This window comes from Haemorhous mexicanus, chromosome 2, assembly GCF_027477595.1.
Source record: "Haemorhous mexicanus isolate bHaeMex1 chromosome 2, bHaeMex1.pri, whole genome shotgun sequence".
NCBI lineage: Eukaryota > Metazoa > Chordata > Aves > Passeriformes > Fringillidae > Haemorhous > Haemorhous mexicanus.
The window spans coordinates 15,709,755-15,734,795 of record NC_082342.1 but is presented as its reverse complement, the minus strand read 5'-3'; the positions used below and the strand labels follow the sequence as shown (position 1 = coordinate 15,734,795).

Here is a 25,041-nt window from a genome sequence, read left to right as displayed (position 1 = left end):
ACCTGGAGGATGGGATACTCTGTGGCACCTGGCAGTATTTGATAGGGAGCCGGTGGGCCAGGAATGGGGTCTGTCTCCTGCAGAGGGGGTCTCATTCCCATTGGCTCCATCACAGGGCTGACGTCTGAGGGAATCTACCGCAAGAGTGGGCAGAACTCCAAGACCACCAGCCTTCTAGAGGTGCTGCAGCGGGATGCACGCTGTGTCTGCCTGAAAGAGGGAGAGCACCAGGTGGACGATGTTGCCAACACCCTCAAACGCTTCTTCCGTGACCTTGGGGATGGGCTCTTCACTCGGCGGTGGGCCCCAAACTGGCTGTGGGCAACGGGTGAGCCCTGGGGGCTGCTTGGGGGTGGCAGGAAGGGGGGTGTGGGCCACCCACATCTGTGCAGCCAATTTGTCCCCTGCATGGGTTGGAGAAACATGTCTGGGCTCCACATGTTCCCCTATGCTGGGGTCTCAAGTGGTGGGTGGGGAGTGGAGTGTGTTCATGCTGCCCCTGTACAGACTCATGCTCTGGCAAGGGTGGGGCTGAGCCAGGGGAGACAGCCAGATCCCCCCCCTTCCCTTCTGGATCTGCTCACTGGACACTTGAGATAGGTGAACACAGCAGAAAAACAGACACAAGCTGTGGTGCCATGGAGCTGGGATGGTCTGGCTTCAGAGAGCCGGGATGCTCCAGCTCTGTGGAGCTGGGATGCTCTGGCCCCATGATGCTGGGATGCTCCTGTCCCAGTATGCTGGGATGCTCTTTTCCCATGAATCTGGGGTGATCTAGCCCTGCAGAGCTGGGATGCTGTAGCCCCATGGAGCTGGGGTGCCCGGGCCTCACAGGTCTGGGGTGATTCAGCCCCATAAAGCAGGTGTACTATCACGCCATGGACCTGGGATTCTCCGGGCCTAGGATGCTCTGGCACCTTGGAACTGGCAGTTTCCAGCCCCATGGAGCTGAGATGCTCCTTCCCCATTCAGCTTGGGTGCTCCAGCCCCATGGAGCTGGGACAGTCTGGCCACGTGGAACTGGAGTGCTTTGGCTCCATGATGCTGGGATGCTTCAGCCCCATAATGCTGGGTTACTCTGGTCCCATGATTCTGGAATGCTTCAGCTCCGGCATGCTCTGGCTCTGCAGACCTGGAATGTTCTCTGGCCTCATGGATTTGGGATGCTTCATCCCCACATTGGGACAGGAGAGGGGAAGTGAAGTGTGTAGAGGGGTTGGCCCTGAGCCTTAATCTCCACTTTGTGCTCCTCCATGTTCATTCTCTCCCTCTGGCAGTGCTGGAGGATGAGGGGGCAAAGGTTGACGAGTACCGGCGGCTCTTGGCTGCCCTCCCTCCAGTGAACCGGGCCACACTGAAGGCGCTCATCAATCACCTCTTCCGGTATGGCATCGACCCCTTTGGCATCAGCCTCTCCGCTGTGGGGTCCTTGGTGGCTCTGGGGTGTGGGAGAGCCCTTATCCTTTCGCTCATGTCCCCAGCAAGGAAAGGAGAGGAGTTTGGGGTCAAGCTGTGCCTGATGCCAAGCATCGTGTCCTGCATGGGGGTTGAAGGGGGGGGTCCGGGGAGGGCTCTGGGCAGGAATCTTGACAGAGTTTCCCACAGGGTCCAGTGCTTCTCTGGGGAGAACCAGATGAACACACACAACCTGGCCATTGTCTTTGGGCCCACACTCTTCCAGACAGATGGGAAGGACTACAAGGCAGGACGTGTGGTGGAGGACCTCATCAGTCACTACGTGGAGATCTTTAACGTAGGTTCACCCCTGGGTCCCAGTGTGCTGACATTCACAGGGAATGGAGAGGTGGAAGGAAGAGGAAGTCAGATCTGCTCTGTCTGTAGACATCTTGCTTTGGAGACAAGGGGAGAGAGGACCATGTCTTTTCAAACCTTGGAAAGCAGAAGCCTGGAGCCAGAATGGTCTGGTCAGCCCTGATGGCTTCTCTTCCCTGGCAGGTCAATGACCAAGAGATGAAGAAGCAGCAGGATGAAATCACAGCTATCATGAAGATGCGGGAGGCATCATCCAGCGGAACACAGGTGGGTGCTGGACATGGGGACGTTTTCTCCTGGGGCCCTCAGTGTCTACTGTGGCATCTCTTAGACATGCCCTGGGCAAGGGATGTCCACACTGGTGGGGGGAAATTCACCCACACGTGGGAAGCTGCAGGTTGAAGCCCTTTACTGTTGCCTTCCAGCAAGCTGGGGACTTCATCTGTACTGTCTACTTGGAGGAGAAGAAGACGGAGACAGAGCAGCATGTCAAGGTGAGTGGTTGGGCAGAGGGTACAGAGGGTGAAGAGGAGTCAGGGGTCCTCTCGGTGTACATCCAAGCCTCTGTGGTGGCATGGGGGCTCACACTGAGCTGGGTGTGGTGTGAGGCTGGAAGGGCCCTGGGCACTGTTTGATGGAGACTTGCCTTGTCTCTCTCAGATCCCAGCCACGATGACGGCTGAGGAGCTCACCTTTGAGATCCTGGACCGGCGGAAAATTGTCATGAAGGAGAAGGACTATTGGAGCTGCTTTGAAGTGAATGAGAGGGAAGAGGCAGGTTGGTGCAGGGGCATGAGGGTGGTGATGAGTAGAGAGATGGAGATGGAGATGATATTAGGGGTGGAGATGGGGATGAAGTTGGGGATGAAGATAGAAAAGATGATAGACATGGTGGTGCAGATGTAGTAAGGATGGGTATGGAGGTAGAGATGCAGATGGAGATGGGAATGGATATAGGGACGGGTATGAAAAATCTCCCCTTGCGATTGCACCGTGGAGCAATCTGGGATGGGCTCCAGGTGCTCAGGGGAGGACAGTAGCTTACCTCATCCAGCTTGCACGTGGCCAAGTACTGCAGATGGGCTGAAGTTTGGGCCAGGGCATCTGTCTGTATCCTTAGGAATTCAAGTGCCTTTGGAGCTTTGATGGGGGGAGGTGTCCAGGTTCTCTGGTCACCCAAGTGAGCAGCACTATGTTGGCCATAGCAGCAAGGGAGAGGTCAACAGAAACAGGATGAGAGCCTGGTCCTGCCAGCTGGTGTCTTGAGCTCCTGCTGCCAGTGGGTGGGGATTAGTCTTTTCTAGGTAACAAGTGACAAGACAAGAGGAAATGGCCTCAAGTTATGCCAGGGGAGGTTTAGGCTGGATATTTGAGAAAATTCCTTCAACTAAAGAGTTGTCCACAGGCTGCCCAGGGCAGTGGTGGAATGTCCCTGGAGAAATTGACAAGACCTGTAGGTGTGGCACTTGGGAACACAGTTTAGTGGCAAGGCCATGTCAGACCCTGACCCATGTCAGCACACAAGTGTGACACTCTCTGGATGGGAGCTGGCCCTGGATGCACTTCCTGAGACCTGACTGTCCTTTGACTTACAGAGCGGCCCTTGCATTACTCAGAGAAAGTTCTGCCCATCCTGCACTGCCTGGGGACAGAGAGTTACCTGGTGGTGAAGAAGCAGATGTCCATGGAGAACATGCTCATCTACCTTGGTGAGAGGCAGAGGCCATGGTCTGGGCAGGGAGAGAAGGAAGGGGATGGGATGGGATGGGATGGGATGGGATGGGATGGGATGGGATGGGATGGGATGGGATGGGATGGGATGGGATGGGATGGGATGAGGATTGAACACTGATGGGGATGCAGAGTGGAGGGGAGGGGATGGAGAAGGGGTTGGGAATAGGGAAGAGGATGGTATGAGATCCAAGTAGGCACCAGCTCAGTTAGCATGTGACTTGGAGTCCCCTGAATGGTGTCATGGCCAAATGCTGTGCCCAGAAGAGTAGGGAAGCTGGTCTGGCCTGCCCTGCCTGGCCTGGGAGTTGAGAGGCAATGCCAGGACTCTGCAGCAGCTGGAGGGCTGCAGTTACTCATGGTGAGGGTCTGGTTGTGCCCTCCTTGGGGAGCCTGTCCCTCCTGGGGGGCTGGAGCCACTCAGGCATGTGCCTCCAGCCAGCAGAGTGGGTGACTGCAAGCATGGCATGATGAAATTCCGGGAGGAGAGGAATCTGCTGGGGCTTGGGCTGAGCACTGGCTTCCATGATCGCTACTTCATCCTCAACCACTCCTGGCTGCGCCTCTACAAAGAAGTGCGGGTGAGCCCTGCCTTCTCCTTCACCTTCTTGCCCTTCTCCTTCTCCATCTCCTTCCCTTGCCTTTCCCTTCCCTGGCCCTTGTCTGGCCCTTCCCGACCCTGCCCTGCCCTGCCCTGCTGCACTGTGACTTCGTGGGAATTCCCTGAGGACACGGGACTTATGTGGGCTAGCATTGCTCAGGCAGTGCAGGCAGCCATGGGGTTGCCGTGGCACAGGCAGCTCAGGCAGCCAAGGGCAGTGTGGGCAGTGCCAGAACTGGCCCCTGAAGTGCTGTCACCCAGACCTGGAGCAGATCCTGGAGCTCCTGGTCAGTGCCAGGGCTGCGGGGGGACATGCTGGCATACTGGCTGTGCAGTGACAGCCCCTCTGTGCCCCCAGTTCCTGGTTGCCCTGATGTGACACTGCACCCTAGCACATTACCACTCCATCCCTATGCCCTGCCCGTGGGCACAGGGGTGCTGCAGGGAGGGGTCCCCCACCTCTGTTAACCCTTCTCCTCTGTTGCACAGAGCCTGAGGCAGCGGAGCCCCCCCTTGGAGAGCGTGAGTAGGGAGGGGAATGGGGGACTCAGCTAGGGTGCAGGGGCTCCCACGCCCTCTGCCCTTACAAGTGTGCCCAGGGTTGACCTCAGATCCAATCCAGGGTCAGTCCCAAATCCAATCCTGCAGCACACATGTGCTGATCACTGGAACTGTCCCTGGTGCTACCAGCTCTCCACATTTGGCCCCTCTGGCTTGTGGGTTCTGCTGTCCTTTACTCCAGGCAGCCCCAGAGCTGCGTCTGGGGAAGGGACCAGAGAGGATAGAGATGGGCTGAGCTGCTTCCCCATCCCACAGGCATTGGATTGGGCTCTTGTAAGTCAACACTGCTTGCATGTGAACATGGATGGAGGGTCCCCAGTGTGGCACCTGCTTCTGGGTCATGTCAAGGCACAGCCAGAACTGGAAGGGTCCTCATGCTGTGCCACGAGGGCAGCGGGACGCTTAGGAATGTGCTCTGGGCAGAGTGGGTCCAGATCCACCACTGCCATGGCTGTGGCCATGATGCTGAGGAGGGGTATGAGATGGGATCCCATGGGAAATGTCTGTTGTCAGACTCTTGAGACCCTGTCACAAAGTGCAAGTGCTGGTCCCAGCTCAGAAGGCAACTGGCACTGGCTGTGGGGCCGCCTGTGTCCCTTTCCTGCTACCTGTGGCCCTTGCCATGGGTGAGAGACACATGCTCTGTTCCGTGCCGGGCTTCACCCTCCTCCCTGTCACCACATCACTAAAGCTTTTCCTCTCTGCTGGGGGTGGACCCTATCCCAGCACTGGTGGGGACTGTGGTGGGTGGGGATAGATCTGGCAGCCACCAACCCAGTGTTGGTTCTCTGTTCCCCCAGAGTCACAAGCCAGAGAAGGAGTGGCCTGTCCGAAACCTGAAGGTCTACCTGGGCGTTAAAAAGAAGCTTCGACCCCCGACGTGGTGAGCAGCAAAGGGGTGGCCTGTGGTGCCGAAGGATCAGTATAGGAGTGGAGATGGGGACAGGGAAAAGGACAGGGACAGTTTTGACTGCTGGACCCATCCCCTGCTGGCCAGGCCTCCTGCCACCAGGTGTCAGAGCAGCCCTGTAGCTCACTTCTGCAGCCCGGTCCAACCAGCAGGGACTGTGCTGTCCCCGGCACTGTCCCCAGCCCTGTCCACAGCCCTGTCCACAGCCCTGTATTCGGCGCTGTCCCTGCCCTGTGTTTCTCCCGAGGCCTGTTCCTGGCACTGTCCCGGGGTGTGTCTGTGCGGCTGAGGGGATTTGCAGAACTGGGGGAGGGTTTGTGGGGATGGAATGGGCAGTTGCAGGGACAGTGGGGGGTTTGCAGTGATGGGGATGGAAGGGATGAGAGGAGTTTGCTGGGGTACTTGGCCAGCAGAGGACAGCTGCGTGGGCGGTTGGGATTCATGTTTTCACTCCTCTCTTCCAGCTGGGGTTTTACAGTATTCTACGAAAACGAGAAGCACGAGAAGCAGCAATGGTAAGGGAAGGTGACATGGGATACTAAAGTTCTCCCTGGGACAGACAGACACATGGCAGCTCTCTGGAGCCTTTGCCATGGCAGGGGGAGATGGGGAATCATAGAAATCATGAAACTATTTGGATGGGAAATGACCTTCAAAACCATCCAGTTGCACCCTCCTGACATTGGGAGGGACATTAGATGTGTGGAGACAGCCTGGCTAAGCACTCCTGGCCCCATACAGGTTCCCCCTGAGGAACTCCTGCAGCTGTCCCCTTCAGTCCCCTGGGGTCTCATGCAGAGCAGCAGCTGAGATCTCTGGAGGAGGCAGGTGTCCCTGGAGTGGGCAGAGGGGACATCCTACTTGCCTCCACCACCTCCTCTGGCTGCTGACACTGTTTCCACAGGTACCTGTGCTGTGACACCCAGGCTGACCTGCGGGAGTGGTTTGCCACTTTCCTTCAGGTGCAGGTAGGGAGTGGGCTGGATGATCCCTCCCTGTAAAAGTGGGGCACCCCATGGGGGGCAGTCCCAGAGGGATGCTTGGCCAGCAGAAACCTTTTGGGGTATCCAAGCATCCCTAAACACCAGCACCCCAGGGCAAAAGAGAGGTCCTGGGGTGGATGAGTGTCTGGTGTCCCTCACTGTCCCCTCTGCCTGCAGAATGGGGGTGCCCTGTGGCCCTCGGAGCGTCCCAAGGCACGGGTGGCGCGGCCGCAGCAGGATGCCAGGTTGGGTAACATCTCCCTCATCCCGCTGCGGGGCAATGAGAGCGAGATGCGGAACAGTGTGGCTGCTTTTGCTACTGACCCCCTAACTGTGAGTGATCTGGGGGCACTGGATGGTCCTCCCTGCAGGGCTGCATCCCCCCTGCATCACATGATGGGCGGGTCCTGGTCTCCAGACCTGGGTGGGGGATATCCTGGCTCCCACTCCTGCTCCCATTCCTTATGTACTGCATCATCTCCAGTGATGGATCTGGCGGGAGGCGGGGGGGGTGTGGGCAAGCTGATCCTTTGAGGGCTGGTAGAGTCTCCTGGGTCCAGAGTGTCCCAAATCATGTGATGCAAAAAGAAGAAATGCTGCCATGCTCCTGATTTTTCCTCTAACAGGGTTAGGTTTTCTGTCCTGGTCACAGATCACCTCCCCATCTTGCTGTCTTGTCTGTCTGCAACAGCTGTCCTGCCTGGGGGCTGTCACCCATTGAGTGTCCCTCAACCATGCGGGTGCTGGTGCTGGACTCTTGCCCAGCCACGAGGCTGGTGGTGGGACAGAAATGATCCCACTGCCTCCAAGCCAATTGCTTGGGCCCTCGTTGCTGTTATAAACCAGGGGACAGGGCTGTGCCAGGGAAATCCCCCACCAGCATCAGTTGGGCATCACCCAGTGAGTGCTCAGGGATGCCCCAAGGGCAGAGAGCGGCATCTTTGCTGCCCTGGAACTCCTGCACAGGCTCAGGTTTATAACAGAGGGCAGTGGGGAAGCCTCCAGGGGCTTTGCTGTGGGCTATGCTTCACAGTGTGCTTGTGGTGGTGTGGTCTAGTACAGGGGACCAGCACACCAGGGTTCCCAAGGGACAGTGGGTGAGTGTCTCCTGCCATGGGGCCAGCATGGGAAGAGGTTCTGGGACTGCAGTGACCCTGGGGCGACCATAGTTTCTCTTGCTGGGCATTTTCCCTGTGTCCCCCTGGGTGCCATGCTGCCAGTGATGCACAGACATGGAGGAGGAGGCTGAGGATGAAAGGTGATCTGTCTGCCCTTTGTCCCCAGCTTCTGCGGAACGTCTGAGCTGGAAAACTGACATGCCAGTGAGTTTCCCCCCTGCCTGCACACCCTGTCCTGATCTGATGACAGTGGGAGCCAATGGCTCTGTCTGTCCTATTGCCATCCTGGCTTGAGGACATGGCATGTGTCCCTAAAGGTGAAAAGGGGTTGGAAGGGCCTGCTCTGTCCCCTTCACTGACACTTTGCTCTCCACTTGTGCCACAGGTTCATCTCCAAGTGGGGCCACCCTTGGGGTCTTGTGCCAGCCCCGTACTCCGGCACCTGCCAGGGTCCTGTTGCCTCCAGAGCCTCCAATGGGCCTTCTCACCTTCCACTATGGGGACCACAGGCAGCCAGGAGGGGAGATGGCAGCAAGGCCACCCCCCACCCCAGCAGAGCTGGGCTTGGGAGACATTGCCCAACAGCCCACAGGATGTCAGCCTCCTGACTCTGTGCCCCAGCTGCCTTTGGCCACCGCTTCTTTTCCCAGCTCCAGGAGGAGAAGAAGAGCCTGGCTGGGAGCTACGGTCGAGAGCATTTACATTTCCTCTTCCATCCCTTATTTTGAAGTCTTTCTCCTCTAAAATGATAAGGCAGGTGGGAGCTGCCCTTCCTGTGGGATGCTGCACTAGCCCTTCTCATGGGATGCATGCCTGGCCCCAGGCACTGCCATCATCCTACTCCCATCACTCCTGGGGAAGGGTCCCCTCTATGCTGGGTCATCAGGATGACAAGAGCCTCAGTATTCACCCAACACTGGGGAGGGTGTGCCCCTGGTCTCTGTCCTCCATCCATCAGGATGGAAATGGCAGGAGCAGCCCCTACATCCCACTGCCACCTCTTGACAATATTAAAGGTCTTAAGAAACGGAGTGGGAGTGTTCAGGTCTCTGCCAGCCTAACAGGGCAGGGGGGGGGGGACACCAAGAGCTGGCAACCTGGAAGTGCAGAGGGACAGTCCTGGAGGCACCTGCTGCATGGTTGCCAGAGAATGGGTGCCATGGGGAAGGCAGTGAGCTGGCCTTTTGGGGACAGAGCAGTGGCACCCCAGTGCAACAATCCGCTGCTGTGACTGCTGAGCTTTGCCAGTGCAGCCAGAATGCCGTGTCAGTGCCCGAGTTGGTGTCTGTGCTGGACTGCCACTGTAGATCACCAGGAATAGGTGGGAGCTACCAAGAAACACATGTGCAGGTGTGTTTCAGGGCCTGGGCCCTTGCGGTGTGAGGCACAATGGGCATTTCAAAGCCAGAGGTTGGGAGCTGTCTCTTTGGATCATGGCAGCCGTAAGAATTCCTCCACATAGCCCATGGCTGATCCTGTGTGCTGCTGCTGCCTGCCAGTGCTTGTGACCTTGGAACTTGCCATGGAAACCCTTTGAGCTTCATCTCATAGCCATCGTGGTGGGGAACATCATTGGAGCTCAGTCTGTGTGGCAGAAGGTAGCTGGGATTCTGCTTTACCTGGTTTCCAGGGATATGGGGATATTAATCCCCACAGGTGTGGGGATGCAGGGCTGATGGGAGGCAGGGGTGCTGGTCCCCAGGGATGGAGGGGTGCGGGGGGCTGGGTTTAACTGCAGAGCTGGGAGCATCAATTCCTGCTGAGTTGTCTGTGGCAGCCCTGGGTGGGGGTGTCCCACCACCCCCTCCTCACGCTGAGCCACCACAGGGGCTGTCGGTGAGTCATGCGTGGGAGCAGGAGGGCTGTCAATCACCTGCAGGCGCTGCCAGGGTGCAGGGTGGTGGCAACGGTGCTGGCAGTGTCACCTGCAGTATTGGAAGGGGTGGAGGAGCCACTAAGAGGGAGACAGAGGGAAGGCACCTGTGTCCCCACCTCCCCCTGAAAACAGCACCCCACAAGCCTCAATTATACCAGTGTGTGGCTCAAGCCCCTTGTTGTGGCAGGTTGAGGACCCAGGTGTTGGGAAGAGTGGGAGAGCCTTCACCACCCCTGGTTTCATGACCTCTCTCCCATTCTGCTAGGCCATGTAGCTCTGTGGGGCTTCTAGTGCCCAGGACTCTGTGGGCCCGGAGCGGATGCCTGGCACCAAACCCCTGGGGTGTGCCAAGAAATACCATTAGTGCTCAACATTGTTAGATATCCACTCACTCACTCACTCACTCACTCACTCACTCACTCACTCACTCACTCACTCACCCATCCATCCATCCATCCATCCATCCATCCATCCATCCATCCATCCATCCATCCATCCATCCATCCCTACCTACCTCCTTCCCCACCTCTATCTCCCCTCTGCCCCACTGCCATTCCCTCAATCCACTCCCTCCTTCAGCAGCTTACCTGTCTCTCTGGCCATGAAACTATTCCTCTTACCCTGCTTCCTAGTCTTTCACCACTAGGATGTCCATCCTCTTCATCTTGCCCTGCTCCAGGAGCTGAACAAACTCTTTGCAGCTCCCAACCAGCCAAGCTTCCAGCCAAGGCCTCCTTGCACCCCTCACCAGACCAGGGACAGAGTGTGGGGCAGCAGGGGGATGCTGGGGTCCTTTCTGGATCCCATGAACATGAGATTTGGGGTTCCCTTCATCTCTAACCAGATTTTTTTGAGAAGGGATCAATAGGGAGCTGCTGGTGGCCCACTTGAGGGAAACTGGGAGTGGGAAGGAGGGATACAGTTGTGGTTCTGGGAACCCCTGGATCCCATAAGCATAAGGTTTGGGGTACCCCTCACCTTCACACTATTTTCTGGGGGAAGAGATGGGCAATGAGCTCCTCCTCCTCAGATGTGACAGCCCATCTGAGAGCAACCAGCATGCAGCAATGATAACTGGGGACCTCCTGTCCTGATGTCCTCGAGCCCCACGAAGACAGGAGGGGCCAGGATGCTCTGCAGCAGCACTGCTGCACTGAGCTGCTACAGCATTGCCCATGGAGAGGTGGATCCATCCAGGAGCCTGTCACTCCAGAGCAGCATGGATCAGGCCTCTCTCCAGCTCTCACTATTCATAGTACTGCGGAGGCAGTGCCATGTGACACCGCACATCGGCAAGTGATTAATTGCAGAGACATTTACAAACAACTTAATAAACTGACATTGGTGGGGGTTGGGAATCCGAGGGTGTCTTCTGGCTTCTCCATGAGCACAGGCTGGGACTCAGCTGGGACCTGGCTGAGCCCCACAGCCACTCCCTGGAGTGCCGGAGCCCTTGGCACTGTCCCTGTCCTTGCCCGTGGTCTGCTGGTGGTGGTGGCATCAGTGACCTTGTGCACCAGACATGTAGATTAGATGAATGCCAGACTTGAGTCACGGTCATGGTGCCACCAAGGACAATGCTGCTATTCCTGAGGTGCTGCCTGCCCTGAGTGCTGCCATTCCTGGGTATTGTGTCTTGTGGTGGGGACACACCACATTCACCGTCCTCATCTCGGGTACCCTGAGGAGGAACCAGGTGGTGGCTGGACAGCCCGGCATGACGCCGCAATCACCCCATGGCACCAGTACAGATTGTCCCCAGGGGTTCTCCTCTGCATCCCACACCCACAGCAGCTCTGCGTCCCACTGAATGGCTTCTACCCCTGCACCCCCCCTCCCCCCTCAGTAATGAACTCAGCAGATTATCAGGTCCTGGGTTATTGCAGAGCAGCCACACTCCAGCAGACTTTAAACTAGTCATTATTTCATCAACAGCCCCATTAAACTGTCACTGGCTTTTTCCAGCCTTTTTCCCATCATTTTTCCCTTTTCCTTGCCTCCTGCCTTTTCTCCATCTATGCTTTTTTTATCAGAGCATGTGGCTGCCAACACACTCAGGATGCTCCCAAGGGCTTCACCTCACCCCTCAGCTATCAGTTTACCCACCCAGAAAATGGGATCAGGCTGGGGAAGGATTTGAGGAAATCTACCACTCCCCAAACTGACACAGGAACACCCCTCCCCCTGCTCCATTCCACTTTCAGCCTGGCCCAGGGATGGAAAAGGTCTCTGGATGTTGGGGAAGGGAGAGAAGAGCCCATGGGAGGGTTTTAAAAGCAGAAAGTGAAGGAGCAGAGGAAAGGCCCAGCTTGCCTGAAGCTTTTTATCCTTCACACTGCTCTTCCCCCTCCCCCTGCTCTGTCCACTCCCAGCTTCCTCCCTGGCAGTTGCCCTCTCACCAGTAGGCTTAGTAAGATAAATGAAGGTGATTTAAATAGCTAGTTAAATGTTGGGCTGCTGTGGGGGGAGGAAAGGCTGCAGAGGTGGGCTGTGCCTAGAAGGGTCCCATGGGATGGGGGATCTGCCTCTTCCAACTCCAGTGGGGTGCTGGCAGTGCCAGGCACTCAATGCCACATTGCAGGTGATAGACCTTGGGAGCTCAGTGTCTTGGGAGAATGGGGAAGGTGTTTAGGAAGGGATGTTTGCTCTTGGCTTTGCATGGCCAGAGCTGGCCAAGGAGACATGATTAAGGCAAGATGGTGATGGGTGGCAGAGATGAGAGCCAGACTGGGATTTTCCCTGTGAGGGGGACCTTCCCAGTGGGCACAGGGACCAGTGAGCACAGCCAGCTGCCAACCTTCTTCCCAGCAGAGGCTAGTGGTGCCATTGCATCCCAGAGCATGTGGGTCTGGCATGTGAACAAGGATGCTCTGGCTGATGGCTGTTTATCCATCACTGTCACAGCACTGGCTCAGATGTGGATCTGGGTTTGTCTTTCTCCATTAAGTAGATGTTAATTTGCATTTATTTAAAAATAACAGAGCTTTCAATCTCTTTATTAACATCGGAGCAGCAATGCTTCTGGGTTGTCAGCCCAGAGATATTCCTGATGCATCCCTGTCCAGGGCTGGGCACAGAGCCCAGCTAGGATCCCCTGGAGCCAGGATCCCCAGGGAGATATGTGCAGTGTGGGACAGGCAGATACATATAATTGCTGAGTTGTCAGCATCCTGGCTGCTGTGTGTCCCCTGGGTGACAGCCCTGCTCCCCTCTGTGCTCCAAGACTTCTAGGGGTGGGGAGAAACAGGGATGAGAGGGATGAGTTTTCCAGGGATGGTGGGGGGGACTCAGTGTCCCTGTGGGCTGTAGAAGGGTCACAGAAGGGATCTGAAGCATCACTGGAGCCTCCCTGGGGCCTCCTTCCCCAGGTGAAGGCTCGGAGCTGCTCCCTGAGCTATAGATAAGACCCCAGCAGGTTCTGCAGGTTAAGGCAGTGAAATCCCTATGGAATCAATCTTTAGGAGCCCCGTGGCTAATGACCACAGTGCTCCAGGCAGTTACATGGATGTGCCACATGTCCTGCAGGCTGGGCACCCATGCTCTACCCAGCCCTGCACCCGGATGCACCAGACATGGGTGCAGCTGCAGAGGAGCAGGCACAGCTCTGCCCATCCACTCATGGATGACACCTGTCTGGTTCACCAGGACTCCAAAATCTCAGTTTGCCCTTGTTCCACCTGCTGGGGGATTCCCAAGGAGCCCATTTTGGGCTGTGACTCCAGATGTGTGTATGAGCATGCCGTAAGCTTTCAGTGATGTGGTGAGCCTGGATCTGCAATTCCATGCATGACCATGCCTCCAAACACACTCATACATGCTCAGGTGCACACACGTGTATTTATCCCACCTAAATACATACCCAGGTGAGCAGCAGCTCCATGCACACGTGGCCCTGAATGATGTCACACCACTTCCATGTGGGCTGCCACTGAAATAGCAATGAGCTTTTGCTTATTGAAGACAAGGGAGATGGCAAACCTCACTGTCTTGAGTGTTCATGGAGGCCAGGCCTTGAATCAAAGGAAAAAATGATAAAGAAAAAATAACAACAGCAACAACCACAAACCAACCCCCCACAAAAAAATAACAACAGCAACAACCACAAAACAACACCCTCCCCCCCCCAAAAAAACCAACAAAAACCCAACCAAAACAAAACAAATGACAAAATCAAGAAAAAAAAAAAAAAAAAAAGGGACACAATACAATAAGCAAAGGTAAATCTAAAAAATCCCTGAGACTTTATTTATAAAAAAATAAATACAGGGGAAAGAAAGCTCTTTGAGGAGAATCACCTCAAATTGGCTATTTATCGGTGCAGCATCCCGCCGGGAGGTTTCCATGGCTACCTGGCAGCCAGAGCCGGGCCAGCAGCGTGCCAGCCCCATGTGCCTCCCTCCCAGCGTGTCCCCGCCGTCCCCCCGGGCACCAACCTTTGTGCGGCACTGGCGGCGCCCGATGCGGCTGCGGCTGAGCCAACACCATCATCCTCAGCCCCGCCCTGAGGTGCTGCCCTCGGAGGCCAGATCCTGAGGATTGGTTCCCACCTGGTGGGATGCTCAAGGGACAAGAGGCTGACACTGGAGGCACGGTGGGAACGGGGTGCCCTTGCAGAACCCTCTGTGCAGGTCAGGAGCAGAGCTGAGCCCCCACCTGGGAGGGACAGATGTCTCCAGGCACTTCTGCTCCCCAGAGGAGCACTGATGAGGTTTCCTTTGCCTCTGGAAACCTCATCACTGCTTCTCCCCACCCCAAGAAACACTGGAGCATGATGGGGAGCAGGGCTGTCATCTGGAGGACATGCTATCACCACCTGGAGGAGCTGAGCTCTGCCCTTCCCTGACACCAGCCATGGTGTGAGACAGGCAGTAGGGAAACCTTTGGGAAGAGTCTTTTGAAGCCTTGTGCTATCCCTTGGGGAGGATGCTGCTAGATTTGGAGGGATAATGTGCTACAGAGTTCCCATGATGGTCAGCGCTCGCATGGATCCCTTCCATGACCCTGAAGGACCATCTCAAAGGCAGCCTCTCTCCATGGGGCCCCCACTTCCCCTTCTGGGTGCACCCATGGGCCATGATAAGGGGACACTGATTGATCTTGACCCCTACTGAAGGTGCAGGGAAAGTTCTCATCTGCCCCAGAACACTGGGGCATCTCTTCCCAGGAACAAGGAGCTCCATCCTGCTCTTCCTGTGTCACCAAGGCTGCCTGGTTCCTGCTCTGTCCCCTGTCACCCATCTCATCTGTCACCCACCCTGGGGGCATGGGAGTGTTGGGTGCAAAGGAAAAGTCCCTCCACTCCTCCTGTCAGGGGTAGGCCCCTGCCTCTGGGTGATGGGAAGAGGGAGGAGGGGATTTGGGAATTCTGGGCTCAGTCTGCACCCCAGTGAACCCTGGGACTGGATGCCTTTGTGCCCCCATGCCCGCTTCCACAGGCAGCAATGGGAGGGCTGGGAACGGCTCAGGGGTGGAAACAGGGATCTCCAAAACCTTCAGCATCTATGGAATGAGGAATCAGTGGAGGGGGTCAGGTCTGGGTCCTTGGTGCAGGGGTGGACTAGGGGGATGGTACCTGGGCTGTGGTACCTGGTAGAGCCCTGGGAGCATCCTTATGACTCCTGACAGTTCCCAGAACCAGGGTCTGATCCTGCAGCCCTGCTTAAATCCCTGTTTCCCACTGCCTGTGTGCCAAGTGTCCCCCCTGGCATAGCCCAGGTATAGAAGCTGCCACCTGAAGAATGGCACTGCAGGGATACTTTCCCATGCTTTGGGCTCAGGGACACATCATACTATGGGAGAATGGAAAAAAATTGAAGTGCAATGAAGAGTGAGGTTGGAAAGTGGGGGCAGAGTGTCCCCCCGTGCCCCTTAGTGTCCATGAGCACCTCATTCTTCTGGCTCAGCACTGGGGAAGGTCACCTGCATGATGCCCTGAGTGTGACAGAGCCAGCGGGTCCCTGTCCCCTCCCGCAGCCAGCTGACAGATGTGACCAGGCAGGGGACACTGGCAGAGGCTGGAGGGCAGGTTCAGTGGCAGGTGCTGGATGGGGCTGCAGGAGCTCGCCCCAGCTGCCCTCACGCTGCCCTGCCAGTCCCAGGGGCCTGCAGGCTGAGGGAGCAGTGGGTGGGGGGGCTGTAGGCTGGGGGGGCTGCTGAGACCAGCTTATGATGGTGTGAAACAACCCTGGAGAAGGTGGCTGACTCAGATCTCTTCCTCTTCCTCCTCCCTTTTCCCTTCCCCTCCCCTTTTCCCTCCTGCTTCCTCTTTTCTTTCTTCTTCTTCTTTCCTTTTCCCTTCCCCCTCTCCCCTTCACCTTCTTTCCTCTTCTTTGCCTTTTTTCCCCTCTTGTCCCTCCCCCTTTTCCCTTTTTCCTTCCCCTTTCCCTTCTGTTGCCTTCACCATCCTTCCTTTCCCTCTTTCCCTTTCCCTCTCCAAATCCCATTTCCAAAGCCAAGGAAAGCCTTTGCCTTCTCAGGCTACCCAAGCTCCTTCCTGTGATGTTCAGAAGCTCCATCCCAGCTCCAGCACCTTCCTAGCCAGTAGCACCAAACCTGGATGGCTCCAGCGTGGGATGGGCTGGCACTGGTGACAGCATTGCCCCAGTGTGGGATGTAGTGGCCCCAAAAAGCTCTCTGGGACACCTATCCCTACCCCAAAATACACACAGGGTGTTTCTCTCTGTTCTACCCCAATCACAGGTGAGCTGTTGGACCTCTGGACACAGGGAATAATTTTCTGGTTCACTGTGAATTTATTTGCTTTTTTTTTTCATTGAGAACATCTTGTACCGACGTTGCAATAAAACAAGGCTTCAGGTTCCTCTGTGTGGTTTTTTTCTGTTCTTTATCTGTTCCCAGGATAAATGTCAATGGAAATGGAAAAGCTTTTCTCTGTTTTGCTATTTTCTTCCCTCCCTGAAAGACTCTTCAGGTTTATGAGGGAAAATGGTGGAAAAATCAGAAAGGGAAAAAAAAATTCCCAAAACTTGCTGAAATTGAACTTTCTCATGGATATGCCTCTGTACATGGCAGGACCAGGAGGGATTAAACAGATATGTAGACGTGGCACTTGTGGATGTATTTTAGTGGTGGGCTTGGCAGTGGTGGGGAGCTGTTGGACTGGGTGGTCTTTGAGGGCTTTTCCAACCTTAATGATTCTGTGATTCCACGATTCAAATTAGGAAAGTGTACCATGGCTCAGACCATGCCTGGAAGCTGGACTGGGTGTCTTCGGAGGAAGGGAAGTATCTCCTTGCATGCACAGCAAGAGAGCTCACAGCTCTGGTGTGATGTAGAGCGCATTTCTCGGGAAAGTATTCAAGGTGCAAATTGCTTTGTATCAGCAAATACATCTCCATTAGCGCTGGAATTGGTATCCTGCACAGTACGTGCTCGAGGACAAAGCCTGCCTATTCAGAGCCCACAGAATTCAATCATGTTGCTGAGGAGTATCAGCAGAAAGCAAAGCGAGGCTCGTTTCGTATTCATGCCACAGATATCGGCATGAGCCCACGGAGATGGAACGCTGCCTACGGAACCCTGGCACCACTTCGCTTTCCCAGCAGTAAATAAAGACATACAGCCCATGTTGGTGCCCAGTGCAGGACCCCCAGCAGCTCCAGCAAAGAGAAACAAGTGAGATTTGTAGGAGATGTTGTGTCAGGATTCTGACTGTTGTCATGTCTTCCAGGACCCACTCTCTCCAGCCAGGAGGTCAGGCTGAGGTGCCCCTCTCAGGTGCACCTGGTGGAAGATTCTTCGAGGATCTCACTGGCCATCATTTTCCCCCAGTAGCGGAGAGCAGAGCTGGGACTAATTTGAGATTATTTTAAGGACCATCACTTTATTCTAGCCCCTTTTTCCACCCTGAGCCTCAGATTTAATGGCTAAGGTTTTCATCATCTGGCTGAGCTTCATATCCCTCCTGTGAGAGGGATCAATGAAGCCCTGGTTTGAGCAACAAAGCTCCAGCTTTGTAGCAGGAGATTGGACCAGGAATGTCTATGCTCTGTAGCAGCCCTGCTAGACAGGCAACATTGCAGGGAGGGGACAGGCCACTGCAAACAGCACACCCTCCACCAGGCACAATCCTTCTACTCCCCACAGGGTGGAGAGGTCTACCCAGAGATGCCTATCCAGCCACGCCCATCCCGTAATGCCCACCCCATGATGCCCACCCAGCAATATCCACGCAGCAATGCCCACCCTGAAATGCCTTGTGTTCTTCCAAGAATTAGCAGGCATTTATATATATAAAAAAAAAAACAACACAAAAATCAACCTCAAACTGAGTATTTTTAATTACACACCCCAAAACATTCCAGGAGGGTTTTTCCGATTCTTAGCCTCCGTGACGCTCCTGGGACTTCACACACCGTGCTGCCATTTGCAGGAGGACTCTAAGAAGCTTCTTGGGTATAGGGCAGAGCTTTTTCTTGAGGAGAAAATAGTACAGACAGATGTGGAGATGAGAAAAACATGTCTTTTAAATACCAGGAATGACATCTGGAGAGGGGAATGAGAAGGGAGAGAGCTAGGCATCACACTGGCTGCATGGAGGGAGTCCCAGGGGGTTTGGAGTGTGTGGGACAGTGGGGATACATGTGGATGTGGCACTTGGGTCCATAGTGTGGTGGAGGGCTTGTCAGTGGTGGGGAATGGTTGGACTTGATACTCTTAAATGGCTTTTCCCACACAAATTCCATGATTCCATGGTAATATGCAGACAAGATGGTCCTTGCCTGGCATCTGGAGATGGATGATTCCTTCTGGTGGTCTTTGTACACAAATCTGCTCTGATCTTCTCAGCTGCTTCTGTCCGGGGACCGCTGCAAGACAGAAACATCTCTTGGGGAATAAGAGAGGCTGGGATAAACAAGTATGGGAACCAGCTTTTCTGGAAAGGAGGGGACTCCTTGTAGATTACAAGATGATGGGGGTGAGCAGGGTGTGGGATGGCCCATACATGGCAGCCACCCTACTCCCACCATCCACTACTGCCACTGCAGAGTGTTGGGAACAACGTGGCCACCAGCCACCTTGATGGGAGAAGATGGAGAGAGTGCTGGGATGGCTCCCAGTCCTCAGGGTACCCCATGGTGCCCCACAGCATGTTCCTCCCCTAAAGGAGTGTGGGACATGAGCTCAGCCAGATGATGAAAACCTTAGTCATTAAATCTGAGGCTCAGGGTGGAAATAGGAGTTAGATTAAAGTGATGGTCCTTAAAATAATCTCAAATTAGTCCCAGCTCTACTCTCAGCTCTTGGGGGAAAATTTGGGAAAGTAATTGCAGCTCTGGGCCTCAGTTTCCCCTTGCAGATAAAAAAGTCAGAGGATCTTGTGTAACTGATACACTGACTGTATCTGTAGACCATGGGGATATTAATTCTGGTGAATTTGACAGGAACTGATGTGATTTGAGTGCTAATCCCTCAATATCTATTGCTGTTCTAACGTCCCAGCTGGTGGATCCACAATGACTTTAAAGCACATTCCTCCCTTCTCCCCACAGGCAAATGATGCTGGAGAGATGAAGATCTGCAAGGCTACTGAAGGGCAACCTAAATAGCTCTTTTTGGTGCAAAATCTCAACACATTAAGCCAAGTTCCCAGTTTGGGAGCATGGGTTGGGCCTGTGGGGCAGCACACAGCATGGGGAGAGAGTGCAGAGGATGGAGTACCTGCAGAGGGATGCAGTGGAGCCTGCAGACCCCAGACATGCTCCTAGATTCCCCTGTGTGCCTATGCTGGCTGAGAACAAAGGTCCATGGCTCCGTGCTGCCAGTGGCCCAGAGATGCTGAGGGTGAGGGAAAGAGCAGGGCAAAGAGCAGGGCAAAGACATGCAACTTTGTTAGCAGCACAGGCAGTGGGATCCAGGGTACCCCTGGCATGTTTACACCAAGCTCTGCAGTGTGATCACCATGCTGGAGGGAAGGGATGGAATCAAGGGGGACCTGGACAGGCTGAAGAGGGGATACTGTGCCAGCCTCATGAAATTCAACAAGGCTAAGTCAAGGTCTTGCACCTGAGTTGGAGTATTCACAAGCACAAACACAGAATGGGTGGAGAATGGATTGAGAGCAGCCCTGGGGAGAAAGACTTGACAGGTGAAAACTCAGGATGCCCTGTCCATGTGCACTGACAGCCCAGATACCCCCTGCGTCCTGGGCTGATCCCCAGGAGTGTGGGCAGCAGGCAAGGAATGGATTCTTCTGCTCTGCTCTGCTCTGGTGAGACCTCTCCTGCAGTGCTGCTTCCAGCTATGGGGCCCCAGCACCAGAAGGACATGGAGCTGATGGAAGGAGTCCAGAGGATGCCGTGGAGATGCTCTGAGGACTGGAACACATCTGCTATGGACATCCCTCCTATGGCTGAGAGGCTTGGGAGTGTTCAGCCTGAAGAAGAGAAGGCTCTGGGGAAACATTGGAGCTCCTTCTATTGCCTAACAGAGCTCCAAGGGAGCTGAAGAGGGATGTTGGACAATGGCCTGGAGTGACAGGACAATGGGGGTGGCTTTAGTCTGACAGACAGTAGAGTTAGATAGGATACTGGGAAGAAATTCTTGGCTGTGAGGGTGGTGAGACCCTGGCACAGGTCGCCCAGATCAGCGGTGGCTGCTCCATCCCTAGAAGCATTCAAGGCCAGACTGGATGGGGCTTGAAGAAACCTGGTCTAGTAGAAAATTCCCTGCCCATGGCAGTGGAGTGGAACTGGAGGAGCTTCAAATGTCCCTTCTAACCCAAACCATTCAGTGGTTTGGGTTAGAAGGGACATTTGGATCCTGAGCCAAGACCTTCGTCAGCTGGATGATTTCCTCACAGTCTTTGTGCAGGACCTGGTCCCTAGGAGCTTCCCTTTTTGTCTCTAGTACTTGCACTGGAAGAAGCAGAAATGCTTAAATATCTTTGAAAGCTCAGGTTGCTGTTGCTCCTTCTTGATTCCCTCCTCTTGTGCCAGGAGGTTTCATAGAAACCTCTGGCCTGAATTCAGTGTAGGATGGGTGTCCTTCCCGAGGGTCCCTCTTGGGAGTGTAGCTCCCATGCATGGGTCTTTGGCTGGAGAGCACAGGCAGTGCAGGCACTACAGTGACTTTTACCCTTCTCCAGCCACTGTCTGACATTGTCCCACCCTGCTGACAGCTCACACTGCCAGGCCCCAGCCCATGGGGCCCAGGACAGATCAGCAGGTTCAAGCTGAGGACTACCATGTGGCTGGGACTGTTTACAGGGTTTACAGGGTTTACACTCTCTGGCAGGGACATGTTTGTGGTCCAGTGCCATCCTATATTATAGAATCACAGAACCATGATTTGGAAAAGTCCTCTGAGATCACTGAATCCAACCATTTACCAGCACCGCCAAGCCCACCACTAAACCTTACCCCCAAGTATCACATTTCCATGGCTTTTAAATCCCCCCAGGCATGGTGCCTGCAGTATTTGACAACAGTATTGTGGAAGAAATGGTCCCATATAGCAAATCCAAACCTCTCCTGAAAACCTTGAGGCCATTTCCCTTACAAAAGAGGAAATACATTGCTCAGCGCTGCTTAGTGCCCTTAGGAAAGCAATCCACCTGTGGTCCAAGTGTTGCCTAGTGCAGCTCATTGCCCCTGGGACAGGAACCTGTGGGACCAGTGCTGCTCGGTACCTCTGGGACAGGGACGGGGGGAACAGTGCTGCCCAGTGGTGCTTTTTGCTGCCGATGCCACCGGGGCAGTAACAGTGCACGGCAGACGGGGCTTGCGGTCCCAGCAGGGTCAGAGGCGCCGGGTGGGACGGCTGGCCCCGCGGGGAGAGGGGAGAGGGCAGGTCCCTCGGGGCAGTCTGAGACAAAGGCAGCCGCTCCCCGGCGCGGCGCGGCGCACGGGCGAGGCCGGGCGCGGCGCGGGGTGGGCGGCGGCGGGCGGCAGGTGCGGCCCCTCCGGCCCCTCCGGCCCTCGGCGGAGCGGCGCGGCCCCCGCCCAGCCCCGCGGAGCCGCAGCAGAGCCGTCAATCAGCGTCGCCCCCGCTCCGTCCTCCCCTCCCGCACGCCTCGGCGCGCTGCATCGGGCTCGGTGACAGCAGCGAGCTGAGCGCGGCGGGAGGCTCCGCTCCCAGCCGGCACGGAGAATCGGGCGCGGCGGCGGCGGGGCTGGGAGGGCTGCCGAAGCATGCGGAGCCATGGGCCAGGGCTGCGGACACTCCATTCTCTGCCGGAGCCAGCCGTACCAGGCGGCTGCATCTGACATGTGAGTTCCCTCCCGCCGGCACCGGGGATGGGGGACCACGCCAAGAGGGAGGGATGCTCTGGGAGTAATGCCGGGCAAAGGAGCGAAGGAGACGTCAGGGACGCAGGAAAAAGTTCCTCCTGCCTGACAGCTGTCAGGGAGGGGGTGGCAAGGAAATGACAAGAGGCTGCGACCCCTCCCTGTTCCCCACTCGCCACCCATGTTAGCCCCGGGGCAGGTCATCACTGGTGTTTCTGTGCCAGAGGGCTGGTGTGAACTGAATCTCCCTGTCTCCCCATCACCCTCATCCCATAATGATTTCCTGCAAGGGTAGAAGGCTCCTGGCCCAGCGGTGGGCCGCAGGGGGGCCCGGGTGACTTTGTGAAATTCAGGTCAGGCTTCTGAATTGTGGTTTTGGCAGTTTCACACAGGGCAAGAGAAGCCAGCCCCTGCACAGCCACCTGCTCACCAAACAGATATGGGGGTCCCAGTGTCACAGTGCCTGTCTGTATATGGCGAGGTGGGAATGGGGCTCCAGGGGTCACCAGGGTCTCCTGCTGCAGCAGGCACAACGGGCTTTGTGTGAGAGCGTGGGTGACCTTGCTGAGGGATGACAGTGCTCCCTGGAAGCAGGGAAGGGTGATGCTCTGAAGAGCCCACGTGGGAAGAGGGGCTGAGCTGCCTAACGGGAAGCTTGCAGTGTCTGGATTCCCAGTGCCCAGAGGCTTGGCTGGGCTGGCAGAGACCCCCGTGTCTGTGCACAGGCGTGTGCAGCGCTCACCAGGCGCCGCAGCTGCTGGGAAGCAGGATGTGCACGGACAGGTCACAGTGGGTGTTCTGGGTACCAAGAGATCTGGGGTGCTCCTAATCCCTTCTCCCCCTACTCCAGTGGGAGCAGATCCCACATTTTGAAAAGCCCTCTGGGAGGGTGAGCTGGACCACAGGAAAGAAATGCAGGTCTAGGGCAAAAAGGAGGAAGGCTTCTCAGGGCTTGGATTCCTTTGTCTGCCAGTGCCAGCTCCACATGCTCAGGCTCTGGCCGAACTGCCTGGCTCAGCTGCTCACACCAGGACCACCAGAACCAGGGGGCATATTGCTGCACTGGAATGTGCCCAGGAGCAGCCTGGGGTCTCCTGGAGCAGGTGCTTTAGGTGATGACAGGACTGTTGGGGTGCAGGGAAGCTTCCATCCACTCCTGCTCCAGCACTACACATTTCCCTCACCAAATTTTCGCACCTTCATGAGTTGACCTTTGGGTGAGAACCTTCTCCCTCTCCATAGAAAATACCCTCCAGCATCTCTCTTGCCTACATGCAATGTGTGCCTTGGATCTGTTTTCTCAAGGCCCCAGTAGGTGCTGATCCTCCTACGCTTCCGTGGGTGCTGGGTCTGTCTCTGCAGGCAGCATCCTTCCCTCAGCTCTCCTGGCTCACTCCCTGGTGCTGTGTGTGCTTTGTTCCCTGCAGAGATCCTTCTCTGGTGCTGTCTGAACACGTGCACGTGTCCTTTTCTTTAAGCAAAACACACAAAGGTCTTGAAATGCCATGCGATCCCCATGTTCCCTCCTGCCTCTGCTGCTGTTTAAAGGCTTAAAAAAAAAAAAAAAAAAAAAAAGACAGAAAAGCGTGGTGTAGGGGGATTGGCTGTGCCCAGGTAGGAATTGGCAGGCGAGGTAGGAATGGTGAGTCCAGCTGCTTTACCCTTTTACCTGGGATATGTCTTTCATAGATATTTGTCCCTGTTCCTGAAAACCCCGCGGGGTACAGAGAGGTGGAAAAGCTTTCCAGGACTTGTCAGAAGATGATGCCCTTGGCCCTGCAGTGCTCTCTGGAGGGGTTGCAGTGGTGAGGTTGGCGCTGTGGGGAGGGGTGCTGCCTGCTCCCTGCCTCCCCTCCAGCCCTGCCGTGTTCCATGCTGGCTGGCAATGCTGCCTGGCGCTGGCATCCAGTGGTGGCCCAGCTCTCCCATGTGCATGGTGCATTTTTTGCAAGGGGATGCAGGTGCAGCATTATCCAGGTCACGTTTTAACCCATTTCCTCCTTTTCTCCTGCTGGGAAGTGTGCTCCCGGGTGGGTGGACGCTGACCTGGTTAGAGGTGGGTGGGGTGTCAGGGTGCCTGGAGCTGCTGCTTTCACAGCATCTGACAGCAGCCGGGGCTGGGGAAGAAGCTACTGAGCTCTGCAGATGGAAAACACAGAGGAGGAGATGCAGCTCTGAGCATCCCTGCGGGAAGGATCCAGCTCAGTGGAGGCGGGGAGGGGTCAGGGCTTCCTTCAGGGCACAGCACTGTCTGAGATGCAGGGGGCGTGAGCTGGGCTCAGCCACCCTTTGGAAGCCTTGGAGCACCTGCAAAGCTGAGGGCAGGCTGTCAAACCCCTCGGAGAACCCCCAGACCCTTCATGGCTATTGCTGGTCCCTGGGCTGCATGTGTAAAATGCCGTGGAAAACACCCACTCCATCACTCCATTGTCCTGGCAGTTTGGCCCAGATGGCTCTGCTCCCCCTCCAGGCACTCCCTTCTCAGGGAAAGGGGTTCAGTGGAATGAGGTTAACCTGGTCCCCCATTGTAGGGGGTGTTCTCCAGGTTTTTCAAAGCCTCAGGCTCTTCCTGCGCTTGTAACTGGGGCTCTTCAGGATCACCCACCTGCCTGTGCACCCAGCCCTGGAGCCTGGAGGTGCCTGGCAGGGAAAATAGAGGAAAAACTCCAGGTTGCAAGCTTTCTGCATTCTGCGTATGCCAGGAGCTTCCCAGCACCCTGCACCTGTCCATGGGTGGTCTCCAGCGTGAGCGAGGAATTTCCGTTCCATCACCCTGGGGCATTTCCCTGGGCATCTTCAGCTTCAGAATAGCCAGTTTTTTGGAAGTGTTGGGAATTGGGCCAGATTCTGGCTCTGTTGGTGAGGAACCTCCCCAAGTGTGCCCTGGCCAGCATCTACAACAGAGCCCTGCTCATCCCCTGTGAGCTGTGCTGCTCTGGGGGCTCTGGGAGGATAAGCATCCACCTAGGGCTGAATACAGGATTCCCTGGGGGCAACGGTGGATGCAGCAGCAGTTTCTGGGAATCCCTCTTTCCTCCTGCTCCACTCTGACCCTGCTCCTTGCTTTTGCTTTTGTCTCATTCCCAGCTCCCACGTGGGTCAGCAGGACCTGTGCTGGGCTCAGAAATGCCAGCAGGGCCCAGAGCTGCCTGGGACTTTCTGCCTGCCCAGCTTTCTCCTGTCCTCCTGAATGGATGAGCCTGTCTGGAGGGGGGAGTGAGTTGGATAGTGAGTGTTGGG

The 25,041-nt window shown here is 55.9% G+C and overlaps 2 protein-coding genes across 10 annotated transcripts in view; both read left to right on the top strand.

Annotated features, from left to right (window-relative positions):
* Positions 1-8,708, top strand: part of ARAP1 (ArfGAP with RhoGAP domain, ankyrin repeat and PH domain 1) — a 35,412-nt gene extending 26,704 nt beyond the window's left edge. For 7 of the 9 annotated variants that reach the window (XM_059873546.1, XM_059873565.1, XM_059873536.1 and 4 more), the window contains 15 exons: positions 116-328; positions 1,278-1,383; positions 1,606-1,753; positions 1,957-2,040; positions 2,199-2,267; positions 2,434-2,551; positions 3,369-3,482; positions 3,943-4,085; positions 4,595-4,627; positions 5,467-5,549; positions 6,041-6,091; positions 6,481-6,544; positions 6,737-6,892; positions 7,844-7,881; positions 8,063-8,708. In XM_059873546.1, coding sequence (XP_059729529.1) covers positions 116-328; positions 1,278-1,383; positions 1,606-1,753; positions 1,957-2,040; positions 2,199-2,267; positions 2,434-2,551; positions 3,369-3,482; positions 3,943-4,085; positions 4,595-4,627; positions 5,467-5,549; positions 6,041-6,091; positions 6,481-6,544; positions 6,737-6,892; positions 7,844-7,861 — 1,400 coding nt within the window. In that variant the 3' untranslated portion in view covers positions 7,862-7,881; positions 8,063-8,708. The remainder of the gene's footprint in view (positions 1-115; positions 329-1,277; positions 1,384-1,605; positions 1,754-1,956; positions 2,041-2,198; positions 2,268-2,433; positions 2,552-3,368; positions 3,483-3,942; positions 4,086-4,594; positions 4,628-5,466; positions 5,550-6,040; positions 6,092-6,480; positions 6,545-6,736; positions 6,893-7,843; positions 7,882-8,062) is intronic. The other 2 variants (XM_059873583.1, XM_059873574.1) reach the window with 2 other exon arrangements.
* Positions 8,709-21,700: 12,992 nt separating this feature from the next.
* The window catches only part of PDE2A (phosphodiesterase 2A), a 40,733-nt gene continuing 37,392 nt past the window's right edge, over positions 21,701-25,041 (top strand). Inside the window, exon 1 of the mRNA XM_059873461.1 lies at positions 21,701-21,783. Within this exon, the coding sequence (XP_059729444.1) occupies positions 21,716-21,783 (68 nt within the window). The 5' untranslated portion in view covers positions 21,701-21,715. The remainder of the gene's footprint in view (positions 21,784-25,041) is intronic.